Source organism: Pseudorasbora parva, chromosome 15 (assembly GCF_024679245.1).
Source record: "Pseudorasbora parva isolate DD20220531a chromosome 15, ASM2467924v1, whole genome shotgun sequence".
Classification (NCBI taxonomy): domain Eukaryota; kingdom Metazoa; phylum Chordata; class Actinopteri; order Cypriniformes; family Gobionidae; genus Pseudorasbora; species Pseudorasbora parva.
The window spans coordinates 8,849,519-8,865,095 of NC_090186.1; the positions used below are offsets into that span (position 1 = coordinate 8,849,519).

At 38.6% G+C, this 15,577-nt stretch overlaps 1 protein-coding gene across 1 annotated transcript in view; it reads right to left on the minus strand.

The window, feature by feature from the left end:
* brf1b (BRF1 RNA polymerase III transcription initiation factor subunit b) overlaps positions 1–15,577 on the minus strand; it is an 81,703-nt gene that overhangs the window by 26,782 nt on the left and 39,344 nt on the right. The window contains exons 13-15 of the mRNA XM_067417024.1: positions 4,485–4,547; positions 1,446–1,527; positions 995–1,047 (exon numbers count right to left, since the gene is read on the minus strand). Coding sequence (XP_067273125.1) covers positions 995–1,047; positions 1,446–1,527; positions 4,485–4,547 — 198 coding nt within the window. The remainder of the gene's footprint in view (positions 1–994; positions 1,048–1,445; positions 1,528–4,484; positions 4,548–15,577) is intronic.

Sequence of the window (15,577 nt, forward strand, 5' to 3'; positions counted from 1 at the left end):
CAGTTCTTAGATAGCTCTGAGGGTATGTTTACATGACAACGATGTACTAAAAACAGACGACAACACTGTCAAAACGGATCTGTAAAAATGACTAATAAGGCTGTATTATGCATGCCAGGCCTGTAGTTGGCGATGTCACTTTGTCAAGAAACAGCCCATGAACACGTAATACACATGCATGAACATGAAAGATGCATGCAAAAATGTTTTTTTTCTGTTTACATTGATAGTTAAAGGCATCGTTTGCAAAACCTTGCAATTTGAAACCTGTGGGTTTTTTTTTCTTTTAGGCCCACAAAATGCCATCATCATGTAAATTAATGGCTAAAATGCCTAAAAAGTTTTCCTTTTTCATTTTTAAACATACCCTAAATCATTGCGAAAAGTCCTTGGACTTTCTAAAATAGTTTCTGCAGGCTAAAAAGCATGCTGTTAATTAATTAGGTGATTCTTTCTAAAAAATAAATAAAAGTTTTTGGGGGGCAACTGGGTATCATTTGATTTAACAATGCATTGACAGTGCATTTTCTCCTTTAGGCCTTGATATAATAATGTCAGACTAACAACTGTCAACAACAAGGTGACAAAATCCTATTAGTAGCCTGGAGAAGCAACCAAGCGCATCTGATCTGGTCACTGCTGACCATGTTCCTCGTGTACCAAAGTGTAACAAGTCTATTCACATTCGGCAAGTGGACGATTGTATCTGAAATTACTATCAGGCTCAGGGCACCTCATTAGAGGTGCAGAGCAGGGCTGGCTAATCCAACCCCAACTGGGAGTCATGGTGCAGATGTCAGAGCAGACAGGTTAAGAAGAGGTGACACTGAAAGCCTGGGGTGAAACCAGAGGAGCAAATTGAGTTAAAATGGAAAGTATGTCGTCTCCTAGGATCCCTAGCTGCTGAGTGTCTGAAGACCATGGAATGGGAGAGAAGCCCATGTCGACACATATAAGAGCCAGACACACATATACACACACATGACTTACTCACCTTCTCCTTATAGGTCCCTTGTTCCTTCTCTTTAGCTATTCTTTCTTCTTTTTCTACAAAAAAACATGGAAGCACAGTGGCTTTATCAAATGGAATATATACAAAAAAGCAATACAAAATAAAGGGCTTTAAAACCTCAACAAACTTTTAAAATGTAGAGCAGATTAACTTCAGAAGGTCAGTCTTTTAGGTATCACAGGTATTTGTCATTTACGTATTCTCAAAAATCGAGCCTAATCTCACAATGTTCCACCGTTAGATGAAATTGCAGAAAGTAGTTTACTGTGCCAATTGAGTATTAAAAAACAAAATCCTTCCTTTCACTGAATTTTATCTCGGTGGCTGAGCTGTGCCTTAGTTATGCACATGCCTCTGACGTCAAATCTGGTGTATGAGTATGTATTGTGTTAATAAATGCAAATGTATTAAGCTTCTTCTCCTTTTTGCTTACCTTTCTGTTCCCTCAAATACTCCTCATTTTGCTTCATCCACAGCTCTGTCTTTGCCTCCACCTCTATCTCGTTGAGAATGTACTGTAGAGAAGAATATAGGGCTATGCTGATAAGTAAAGCAAAGAGGTGATAGTTTGTGCATCTGGGATGCAGGACATCAGACAATTTTTGAACTTCACATGACCTGCTAAAGTTCTGTTAAAGCTACACTGCGTGATATTATCCCCCATCTAGCGGTGAAAAGCTATATGACCATCCAGAGAATATTAGTTTCTGTTCCTCTCAATTCTGATTTCGTTTTAACTCCGATTAACTAAGATTAACATGGCAATCCCCCTCTTCACATTCGAGACGGTGCAATCGAGTGTTAAAATGCTAAAGGCGAAGCTTGAATTTACGGGTATGTCCCTCTTTGGCTGATGTACTTTCAAGATGGAGGGGCAACATGGCGAGCGGCATTCGAAACCCTCACCCGTATGTATTTTCAATGGCATATTATAAACTTACGAGAATACTTTATAACTTGAAAGAAGTAAATATACATTAATGAGCACATATATTTTTGAAAGAACTAAGTGTTTTTAGCTAAGAATAAACAAATAATTTACACAGTGTAGCTTTAAAGTTAAATTCTCATAGAACAACACAGTAATGTGTTATACTGCAAAATCTTTTCTGATAATTATAGTATTCTTTTTTTAATTACAATTTTTTTTTTAAATGTTTTAATTACATGTCCACTGTGAGAGACATAATAAAAAAATCCAGAAATCACAATGTATGTTTTGTTAACTATTTATTTGCATGATACAACTGCAAATAAGTATTTGAACACCTGAGAAAATCAATGTTAATCTTTGGTACAGTAGCCTTTGTTTGCAATTACAGAGGTCAGACATTTCCTGTAGTTGTTCACCAGGTTTACACACACTGCAGGAGGGATTTTGGCCCACTCCTCCACACAGATCTTCTCTAGATCAGTCAGGTTTCTGGCCTGTCGCTGAGAAACACAGAGTTTGATCTTCCTCCAAATATTCTCTATTGGGTTTAGGTCTCGAGACTGGCTAGGCCACACCATAACCTTGATATGCTTCTTACAGAGCCACTCCTTGGTTATCCTGGCTGTGTGCTTTGGGTCATTGTCATGTTGGAAGACCCAGCCTTGACCCATCTTCAAGGCTTTAACTGAGGGAAGAAGGTTGTTCCCCAAAATCTCACAATACATGGCCCCGGTTATCCTCTACTTAATACAGTGCAGTTGCCCTGTCTCATGTGCAGAAAAACACCCCCAAACATGATGCTACCACCCCCATGCTTCCCAGTAGTGATGGTGTTCTTGGGATGGTACTCATCATTCTTCTTCCTCCAAACACGTTTAGTGGAATTATGACCAAAAAGTAATATTTTGGTCTCATCTGACCACATGACTTTATCCCATGACTCCTCTGGATCATCCAAATGGTCACTGGCAAACTTAAGACGGGCCTGGACATGTGCTGGTTTAAGCAGGGAACCTTCCATGCCATGCATGATTTCAAACCATGACGTCTTAGTGTATTACCAACAGTAACCTTGGAAACGGGACCCCCGTCCCGTTTGCCTGGAAGATGGCTCTTGTCGATCCCCGTCAGCCCTTCAGTGAGTTGTAACATTACTGTATTAGCCATGTGCTTGTCTGACAACTCAGCTGTATAAAGTTTCCCAAGACTCCTGACGGGATGTTCTGCTAGTATTCTGATCTTCTCACTGTCTCACTTCTTCACACCAGCTCTTTTCAGGTCATTTCAGGTCACAGCTCCTTCAGTGTAGTTCTGGGCTGATTTCTCACCTTTTTTAGGATCATTGAGACTCCACGAGGTGAGATCTTGCATGGAGCCCCAGTCTAAGGGAGATTGACAGTCATGTTTAGCTTCTTCCATGTTCTAATGATTGCTCCGACAGTGGACCTTTTTTCACCAAGCTGCTTGGCAATTTCCCCATAACCCTTTCCAGCCTTGTGGAGGTGTACAATTTTGTCTCTAGTGTCTTTGGACAGCTCTTTGGTCTTGGCCATGTTAGTAGTTGGATTCTTACTAATTGTATGGGGTGGACAAGTGTCTTTATACAGCTAACGACCTCAAACAGGTATATCAAATATATATATATATATATATATATATATATATATATATATATATATATATATATATATATATATATATATATATATATATAGTGTATATATATATTAACAATTAATATATATATTAACAATTAACAACATTTAGTGAGATGTATACTGATCAGGCATAACATTATTGATGGACCATTATTGTGTTGTTCTGTTCCCCCTTTTGGTCAGCCCTGACCCTTTAAGGCATAAACTCCACTAGACCCTTGAAGGTGTGCTGTGGTATCTGGCCCCAAGGTGTTGGCAGCAGATCTTTTAAGTCCTGTAAATTGTGAGGTGGGACCTTCATAGATTGGACTTAGTTTGTTTAGCACATCCCACAGATGCTCGACTGGTTTGAGATCTGGGCAATTTAGAGGCCAAGTCAACACCTCAAACTCATTGTTGTGCTCCTCAAACAATTCCTGAACCGTTTTCATGAAAAGGTGTACATGGTCTGCAACAGAGCTTAGGTAGGTGGTATGTGTTAGAGTAACATCCACATGAATGGAAGGACACACAGTTTCCAAGCAGAACATTTCCCAAGGCATCACACTGCCTTTGCTGGCTTGCCTTCTTCCCATAGTGCATCCTGGTGCCATGTGTTCCCAAGTAAGCAAGGTACTCGCACCCAGCCATCCACGTGATGTAAAAAAAATGTGATTCATCAGACCAGGCCACCTTCTTTCATTGCTCCGTGGTCCAGTTCGGATGCTTTCAACGGTGGACGGGGGGCAGCATGGGTACCCTGACCGGTCTGCGGCTATGCAGCCCCAGTGTTATTCACTTAACCTGTCAGTGGTCATTATGTTATGCCTGATTGGTGTATGTCTTATTATCGTACACAGTTTTCTCAAGTAATCTTCTTGTAAATCCATTGATTACATACCTTTTCAATTTCATCTTCATCAATCCCATTTAGATCTAGTTCCCCATTATCTGATTTTTCTTCCTCTACAGAAAGACAAAGACACATACATTAACAACATGAGAAAAACATAATGAAAAAAGGAGTCTGATGGACAGGACACAGTGTTTTCCATAAGACAGCATGCAAGATATTCAGGCTAGTTTCTATTTCAGAATGAAACTGAAGATAATCTTTTACTTGACTGTAGTCCACAGCTGTCAGAAATGGTACACTATAAAGGAAGTACTTTGGTGGCATTCTCTCAATAATGCATGCACTGCCAGCTCTTTGTTGTGTAATTGCCATTAATAGGCTTAGCTGTGATTTTAAAGGATTTTGTGTGTGCCTCAAATACTTTCCTAATTGTCTTGAAATCCATGGTGTCACATTTATTAATCCCTAAATTAAAATCAAATTTTATGTTACTGTATGCTAATACAATGCCCTCAGGTTCACATAAATGTGTGTTATAAACATTACCTAAATACAATTAGAATGTTCCTGTAGGAAAATATAAATATAAACAAGAACAGGGCAAGAAGAGGGAGCTGTAAATAGACATGATGAAAAAAAAAACAATCACAATTAAAAGCAGCATTTCTGCCTGTAAATGGAAATCAAATGGGTAAAGAATTAAAAACACGTAAACTTTTGGAATGCAATAATGAATACTGTTTACTCATGATGGATCAAGTATAAACTATCTAAAACACTCTCTGATTACCATTTCTATAGTTATTCTGTGATCTATCCATGTTAAACTTTATTTAGATTTAAAAATCTAAGCAAGGATTAAAGCAAACAGTGACTTTCTGTGTAATTTATTTTCATATGACAAAATAGTATTTTCCAAAAATAAAGATCTGCAAAAGCTGGCCAGGGAAAAGTGTGATTGTATTGGTGGAGCTTCAGTGGATCAGGACCAGATGTTCATTAATTGAACATAGAAAGATCTGAACATCGTCTTTACTGTGGCCATCCAATTCACATTCACATGTTCTGACGTTCTCACAGCAAGACTGGCCAGGGAGAACAGATTTAAATATCTGAACTGAGTCAAACGAAAATGGGTCACAATCTGCCCTCATCTCAGATTCGCACACTTGCATGTGTGAGGTTTAGGACACATCACACAACTTCAAGGGCTGTAGTCTCCAGTTAGCCTGACTTGGTCACACTCAATTCTAGTCAGAATATGAGTCTGAATCTGCTCCATTGGGCTGTGATTATGGGGCGTGTTTCAACCGAACCAGGAAATACATCAATTGGATAGACCTACAACCAATCAGAGCAACGAAGCAACACATTGTCAAATGTCAACAGAGTTCAACTGCACTGTATTACCAAGTCTGCTTTTTTTCCCCCGCGGGTTGTTTTCTATGTCCGCGGGTTGAAGTGACTATTATGTGATATAGACACATGAGTGCGAATTTTAGCAGGCAACCTTGCCAAAATAACACACATTTAACCCCCCCAAACGCCATTTTTCCCCCGGAGAGCCCCCCGAGAAGCTATTGTTTAGGGCTAGTAGTTAGCGGGTTTTGTTGTAAAAACTTGGCAACCCTGTCTGCGCACGCTGAAATCAGGCTGGAATACACGATCTTTGTCGGTGTTGTAAAAAAACGAAATCATTTAATGATACAGAGAGCACTTACCCAACATGATCATCATTTCTGAGAGAAATAGTGAAGGTGAATGCATATACAAACAAGCTCTCCGTTTAGGATTGAACAAATATAACCCAAGCCCCTTTGATGACGTGCATGATTACGTTACTGTTGATCATCTGTCCGTCATCGTCTAAAGCCCGTCCTGATTATTTCATTGGTCCGAACAGTTTCTGTTCGGGGATAATTACTCCTCTATTGAGCAAGGCCAGACCGAACTGCCCGACCTAAAAATGTTGTGGGCGGGGCTAGGTTCGGCTGGCATCCAGGCTAGTCTCCAGTATCATTTGAGACACAAACCTCAAAATGACCTTCTAAATAGAGATTCTAACTCCAGTTTGACCCAGTGAGAAATAAAATATATTTTTATTCATATTTACACATTTAACATTATTTTAACAGTAAAATTACTTTAAATATAATACAATATTATTATAAAATGAAAACAACGAACATAAATTTACACAGAATAAATATTTTAAAATGGTAACACTTTACATCAAGGACTATATTTGTTAACATTAGATTACTATGAACTAACATGAACTAAAAATTAGCAATACATTTGTTATAGTGTTTATTAATCTTTGTTAATGTTAGTAAATAAAAATACAGCTGTTTATTGTTTGTTTATGTTAGTTCACAGTGTATTAACTAATGTTAACAATTACAACATTTGATTTCCATAATGTATTAAATAAAATTAAAGGTGCACTTTTACACTTTGTAAACTTGAGCAGCATCTAGTGATAAGGTTGTTAAACGCAACTGCCCACCACTGAAAACTATTTTATTAAGTTATATATATTATATTGCATTTCTTTCAATAGATCCTCATAAATATTACACACTGCACCTTTAACATGAACTAAGTTTAATAAATGCTGTAGAAGTATTAATCATTTTAATTCATGTTAACTAAAATAGTAAACTAATGAAACCATTAAAGTGTTACCATTAAAATATACACAAAAGCATTTTAATAATATTATTTAGGAAAATTACATGCATGTTGTCTTTATAATATCGATAATTATATTCTCAAATAGTTTAAAGACCCCTGGTTTCATTTAGTTAAACTGTTGATATCCTTCATGAATAACAAGACATCCAGTTTAATAGCACAGACTTCTGAAGGTAAATCTATCCTCCCATAGATTTACAAGTATGTGCAAAAGGGCTTGGTTCTTCACATGTGTTTATCAAGCAAATATGTATGTATGTAGTTGTGTAAGGTATGTTTTTGTACATGGAACATAGTTTCCATCAAAACCTCAAATGTATTGTACAGTCTATGTACATTCTCATATGGATTGTTTGTAGTTGTTCTTACTGCCTTCTCCAAACAGTCCATTGCATTGTCTATCTCCGTCTGCCTGCTCCTCTAACACCTGGTTTTCAAGGGGGAGGTGAATTCTAACTCTTTAGCAGGACTGTAATTGAATCCAGGTATCTCGTCCATAAGACGGAGATAGGATACTTGCTCAGGCATGGACCAACATGGGCACACTGGTCTATGAGGGAATTGGGCTTGTTTGCAGGCAGCTTGCTAGGGCTGTCACATATCAAACCCAGTGGAGCAAATCACAGCGTTTCACCAGAGCGATTGCACAGCCGGCTTGGATAGAAGGGAGAAAGAAAAACAACATGGCACGATCAGGTTTCTGCTCTTTAGAAGATTGGTGTGTGGCTGATTGGGGTTGGATTGATGGTAGGAGCCTCTCACAAGGTGCTCCAGTTTCGTAGGGGGTTGAAAAACGTGAAAGAAGTCACCCAAAGGCTAAGCTGAGCAATCAGCAGTGAACGGTATACAACCTCAAGTCAATAAATTCTCTAGGCTTAAGGTGTGGCCAGTCGGAAATTTCAGTGAAAATAGGTCCACTGTCAATAGTGTAGAGATGTATGAAGTACTGTTCAGCACGGTGAATTCACATAACCAACTTGAACTGAAATGAAAGCTGCGTGTCCGAAAACTTTTGCTAGTTTAATGACGGAAAAAATGGTCGGTGCGTGGCTCATGGTTTAAAAGAGTTATCCCTAGTCTCTTAATGAGTCACGGGTGTGTTTTGGCCGTAATGTGCAATAAACCAGAGTCTCATCTCCCATAATCAGAGTCTCATCTCCCATTCCGTTTAAAAGCCAGTGGCGCTTGCACCATGGCGGATTCACTATTTACATTTGCAAGCGGAAAGACTGAATGCTTCTCCAGAGAGAAATTCTTTCATTTTTAAAATTTAAAATGTTTGTGTTTGTGTGTGTAATAATAAAGTGTACGTGTGTTGTACACTCAGCTATAGGCGCATATTACTAATGCGCTCTTTAAATAACACAACAAATACTGCACTATTGACTTTAGACCAGGTTTTTGCTGGTCGGATGCAGTCATTTTCAGTTCCTCAAAACAGCAATATGTCAACAATGCGCCTAAACACAGAATTTGGTATTTAAACTACGTAGTGCAAGACGTAAAAATAATAATGCTGTTGGGCTAAAACTAGCAAAAAACACATGTTTGGTGTCATATTGCACCGGGTGTATGATAGGGCCTGAATAGTGCTAAAATAATTGATTTATACAGTGCCTTGCGAAAGTATTCGCCCCCCTTGAACTTCGTCAAACTTTTGCCACATTTCACGCTTCAAACATAAAGATATAAAAACTGTAATTTTTTGTGAAGTATCAACAACAAGTGGGACACAATTATAAAGTGGAATCAAATTTATTGGATATTTCAAACTTTTTTAGAAAATCAAAAACTGAAAAATTGGCCGTGCAAAATTATTCAGCAAATTTACTTTCAGTGCAGCAAACTCTCTCCAGAAGTTCAGTGAGGATCTCTGAATGATCCAATGTTGACCTAAATAACTAATGATGATAAATAGAATCCACCTGTGCGTAATCAAATCTCTGTATAAATGCACCTGCACTGTGATAGTCTCAGAGGTCCGTTTAAAGTGCAGAGAGCATCATGAAGAACAAGGAACACACCAGGCAGGTCCGAGATACTGTTGTGGAGAAGTTTAAAGCCGGATTTGGATACAAAAAGATTTCCCAAGCTTTAAACATCCCAAGGAGCACCGTGCAAGTGATAATATTGAAATGGAAGGAGCATCAGACCACTACAAATCTACCAAGACCTGGCCGTCCCTCTAAACTTTCAGCTCATACAAGGAGAAGACTGATCAGAGATGCAGCCAAGAGGCCCATGATCACTCTGGAGGAACTGCAGAGATCTACAGCTGAGGTAGGAGACTCTGTCCATAGGACAACAATCAGTCGTATACTGCACAAATCTGGCCTTTATGGAAGAGTGCCAAGAAGAAAGCCATTTCTTAAAGATATCAATAAAAAGTGTTGTTTAAAGTTTGCCACAAGCCACCTGGGAGACACACCAAACATGTGGAAGGAGGTGCTCTGTTCAGATGAAACCAAAATTGAACTTTTTGGCAACAATGCAAAACGTTATGTTTGGCGTAAAAGCAACACAGCTCATCACCCTGAACACACCATCCCCACTGTCAAACATGGTGGTGGCAGCATCATGGTTTGGGCCTGCTTTTCTTCAGCAGGGACAGGGAAGATGGTTTAAACTGATGGGAAGATGGATGGAGCCAAATACAGGACCATTCTGGAAGAAAACCTGATGGAGTCTGCAAAAGACCTGATACTGGGACGGAGATTTGTCTTCCAACAAGACAATGATCCAAAATATAAAGCAAAATCTACAATGGAATGGTTCAAAAATAAAAATATCCAGGTGTTAGAATGGCCAAGTCAAAGTCCAGACCTGAATCCAATCGAGAATCTGTGGAAAGAACTGAAAACTGCTGTTCACAAACACTCTCCATCCAACCTCACTGAGCTCGAGCTGTTCTGCAAGGAGGAATGGGCAAAGTTTCAGTCTCTCGATATGCAAAACTGATAGAGACATACCCCAAGCGACTTACAGCTGTAATCGCAGCAAAAGGTGGCGCAATAAAGTATTAACTTAAGAGGGCCGAATAATTTTGCACGCCCAATTATTCCGTTTTTGATTTGTTAAAAAAGTTTGAAATATCCAATAAATTTCATTCCACTTCATGATTGTGTCCCACTTGTTGTTGATTCTTCACAAGAAATTACAGTTTTATATCTTTATGTTTGAAGCCTGAATTGTGGCAAAAGGTCACAAAGTTCAAGGGGGCCGAATACTTTCGCAAGGCACTGTATATATATATATATATATATATATATATATATATATATATATATATATATATATATATATATATATATATATATATATATATATATATACCCCTTATACACCCTTATGTCTTTACAAATGTTTTGTTTTTTTGATAAACACAAAATGAGAAAATATGAACATTTTAAAATCCCTGTTTTTTATTAAACAGATATAACAATAATTACTCTTTAAAACAAATATGACATGATTTTTGTTTATGAGACAAACCAGATACAATGGTTTAATATTACTGACATCCAACCTGTGACACCATATTTGATTTGAAAGCTTCAGAAGACTCAATTTTTGACATTTGTCATTTTGGCTTACTATACTAAGAACTGTGAAAATTCTTCAAAATTCTCCTTTTTATTTCCACAGAAAAAATAACAGGGCTAGCAACAACATGAAGGTGAGTATGGGATTGCATAATGTAATTCTTTTGTGCAAACTGTACCTTTAACTACTGGCTTCTTCAAAAACCTGGCATGTTGGTTGTGTGATGATATGAAGAATCCAAAACAAGATTAAATGCTCGTAATGCAATATGCTCCAACATATTTCAATGCGAAATGAGCCTCTAATCCGAGCATGCACTTGACTGAACCTAATCCAGATTACATAATGAATCATCTGAATCATTATGCAAATAAACAGACCAGCTTGATGCTTTGCTGTGAAATGCCAATGAGAAGTATGAATATTGGGAGCAACATTTGCATTTTGAGACTGAAAGAACGAATGTTTGTAGATATTTATTTTACAAGCCATTATAATTGAACTTAATTTAATCAAATCAATTTCTTGATCAACCGGTGTTATGCTTTGAAAATGAATTATTCGATTTTTCAAAATGCCAACAAGAGAAGTGAGATTACTCTAGCTTCTTTTGCTGAATGCTTGAAAAAGAATCGAAAGAGCTTGCGGATTGAGAGTTTTTCACGCAAAAAGGAGGACAAGGTGGAAAAAAAACCTCTTGCAATATGGCATGATAACCTCTAAGGGCCTTTTCCAACCACGCCACCTGCTCCCACTGTCTGTGCTGTGGGCAAACAGGCCAAGGAGTTAAGAATGTATTGAAGAGAGTGTGTGTGTGTGTATTCTTGACTTCAGCTACAGTAGGCAGCTACACTATCTTTCAGATCAGAGCTATCTGACCTAACACATTGACATTCTGCACATGCAGTTAACTATAAATGTGGATAGACTACAAAAGAGCCTTTTGCTTTCTGATATCACTCAACGTGTTTGGATCACGTCAAACACATCCGCTTGAAAGGTTAAACGCTGTATTTGCCTGCAGAAGCTGTGCTTTCCCATGCGTCATTCAGTGAATGTCCTGTCATCTCCATCCACACGCAGTCTCCCTTTTCTCTCTCTTGTTCCCTGAGCCACTGGCCAATCACTCTGAAACAAGCACAGCTGTCTGACTGCATGCAGGCCATTAGATCGATACTTTACACATGCGAACAGCAATGGCATTAACAGCAGAGAGAGGGAGGGACAGCGCTCAGATTGCACTGGACCATAAGGCAGCATCACCACAGCTGAAGCTCAGTGCATAACAGTAAATGCAATGCAGCAATGCAGTTTGGGAGGAGTTGCAGGAGGTGTAATCAATCAGTGTCCCTGCTGCAGGAAACTCATGGCATGCCCCCCTCACTACATACAGGAGGAGATTTTGACTTATTTTACCCCTGGAATAGGAGCTTAAACCTGAAAGCTTTAGGGCCGTTCACAGAGGATGTTCTTGCATCTGTCTTTTAATGTTTTTTCTATGTAAACATAAACTATGGATTAAAGAGTTGCATTTCATGCCAGTTTTTCCCGTAGCATTAGTGCGGATTTTTTAAAGGGTTAGTTCACCCAAAAATGACATTTCTTTCATTAATGACTCACCCTAATGTTGTTCCACACCTGTAAGACCTCCGTTCATCCTCTGAACACAGTTTAAGATATTTTAGATTTAGTCCGAGGCCTTTCTGTCCTTTGAAAGTAAGTGTATGACCACTTGCTGTCCACGTCCAGAAGGTAATGAAAACATCATCAAAGTACATAGTCCATCCATCTGACTCTTTTGAAGCGTGACAATACATTTTGGTCCAAAAATAACAAAAACATTTTATTCAGCATTGTCTTCTCTTCCGGTTTGTTTTCAAACCTCAAATAAAGAATCAAACGGTCGCGAATCAGCAAATTGATTCGTGATTCATATCGCCAATGTCACGTGATTTCAGCAGTTTGCCAGTTTGACACGCGATCCGAATCTTGAATCATGACCGTTTGATTCTTTATTTGAGAAACACGGAAGAGAAGACACTGCTGAATAAAGTCGTATTTTTTGTTATTTTTGGACCAAAATGTATTGTCGACGCTTCAGACTAGTTCAAACGAGTCTAACTAACCAACTGATGTCACAGATGGACTACTTTGATGATGTTTTCATTACCTTCTGGACGTGGACAGCAAGTGGGCATACGCCTCGGACTAAATCTAAAATATCTTAAACTATGTTCTGAAGAAGAACGGAGGTCTTACGGGTGTGGAACGACATTGGGGTCATTGGGAGTCATTAATGAAAGAAATCATTTTTGGGTGAACTAACCCTTTAAGATCTTGTATTCAGTTAAATGACAACATTATAATGCACAGAATAAAAAAAAGTATTCATTTTTAGATATTCAATTAATAGTGTTTCTAAATATTAACTTTCAGTGAGTGTTGGAATAGATGTAGATGGCAAAGTAGTTTTATTTTAGTATTGTTTATCAATATTAATATTTTAAATATTTGTTTATTTTTAGTTCTGTTATAGTCATTTTAACACTTCAACTTAAATTAATTTTAGTTAGTTTTTGTTTAAGTTCTACGTTTTTTTTTAATCTAATCTAATATTTATATTTTAATTTAGCTTTGTTTAAATGAACTATTTTAATATATTAAATATTTTAAAATACTATTTCATGCATTCTGACTACTTAACACTGTTAAAGAGTTAGATTTCCATGCTAAACACGGTCAAAATTGCATAAGGCGGGGACGTATAATAGAGTATTTCTGTGCCACATACACTCTTTCAGGATTTCATTTTCAGGATTTTGAAACGTTTTTTTCCAGTATTGCCCCTTATGGCACTTCTCCCAGATAAGCGCGTGCACACATCAACCAGAGTTAGAGCAAGAGCCCGTCCATAAACAAGCTTTGTTCAGGTTACAGTAGCCGTCGGCAGCAAGGTCCTTTGGTTTATAGAAAGATTCACAAAATCGTCAGTGTCACTAAAGAAGTGTGTTTCTGGTTTTGAGGGGATGATAACCGTGTTCAGCTTCCCAAATAACCCAGAGTTAAGGAAACAGTGGATGCAGTTTTTGTTGTGTGAGTTCTGCAAGTGTGTTTGTTTGTTCCCAGTCAGGAGTCAAAACCGCAAACCCTAGCACAGGCGCATCCCTAACAAGAGCACATCCTGTGTGAATGACCCATTATAAGTCCACAAGGGGCAGAGGAAACTTTTTTCACTTACATAGAGAAGAAAAGAAATAGGGGACGGGATGAATAAATGTCACATGTGAGCGCATGTGTGCTACTGTAACAGCTCGGCTCCAAAACAGTAACAGTACTCACAGATGATTCAGAGTCATTTAGAAAAATATATGAAAAACACATTGCTGTCCATGCAGAGGAAATTGAGATTCTTTTGAAGCCTGAGCGTTCAACAATCTCAGTAAAGCTGTGACCGCGGTACAGAGATTCTCAATACGGTAAACTGCTCACCACACTAGAGCATCAAAATATCCTGGTTTCAAAGAGATCCAAGAAAGGGAAGGGTCCCAGGAAGCTTTGTAAGAACAGGCAGGTCTCTCCTTTGAGGAAAGTTCCTCTCTCCTCTCAGTTGTGGACATGTTGGCTAATGCCTGGCATTTAAAATGGCAAAGTTCAGACAAGGTTCATAAAAACCACAGCAAGCCCAAGGGAAAATCTTTCCATGTTTTCATCTCTCTCTCTCTCTCTCTCTCTCTCTCTCTCTCTCTCTCTCTTCTCTCTCTCTCTCTCTCTCTCTCTCTCTCTCTCTCTCTCTCTCTCTCTCTCTCTCTCTCTCTCTCTCTCTCTCTCACACACACACACACACACACACACACACACAGAGTCAATCTGAAATGCATTACCCAAGATCTGGTGGCCAGCTCTGTATTGGGTTGGAATATATTGAATAGCGAAAACAAGAATTGATAATGGACTCCCAACCCCCTTTATTCATCATCAGATAAAATTCATATTTCATTGCACTCACTGCTCTGGAAAATATATATTGATTAAATAAGCAGGACTCCTTGAATGCCTTTTGAGGGAGATTTCTGGGTTAAAATGGGTGAGCTGCTGGGAAGTGAACCCGCGTGAAACAGATGCTTTTGATGGAAAGGAGGCTGTGGAATCGCCAGTCACTTTCTTCACTGCAGTGAAATGAGAGAGTGAAAGAGAGAGAGAGCGTGAATCTCATGTGTCCCTAGAGAACTGAAGAGACAGTCAGTCTGAAAGAGTGAGACACTCCAGTACCGACAGCCTGTCAGAGTGAGAGAGGCATCTGCCAGACCTCACACATACACAGAAACACACACATTCTTGGTCACTTGCTTTCTACCTCACTCTCTCTCTCTCTCTCTCTCTCTCTCTCTCTGTCTCTCTCTCTCTCTCTCTCTCTCTCTCTCTCTCTCTCTCTCTCTCTCTCTCTCTCTCTCTCTCTCTTTGTCTCTGTCTGCCTCATGCTTTCCCTATTAAAGAACACCAAATTTATGCATACCTGCATACTGCAGCAGTTTAAAAATGCAGCTTTTTGCACTTTCAATGCCTGAATTTTGTCCCTGCTACACTGAAATATAAAACAATACAATAATATTAAGGACCGATAACGTACATAGCTCTATAAAATATACATTTACTATACTGATGTACACCCTGTTTGTAGTTATGGTTTGTTCTTTTTTTTATTCTAATGGAAATACCCAAATAAATACAGTGCTTTCGTCATCTTTATGCACACAACAAACAAACACATTTCCACAAGTCAACATTCAGAGAGTGACCAACAGTGCATCTTTGGCCTCCTATGCTCTGCTGTGTGTATTGTTGTGAGCAGTGATTCATCCATGCTGAGTGAAACCCATAAAGCCATCTTTATGAGCGAC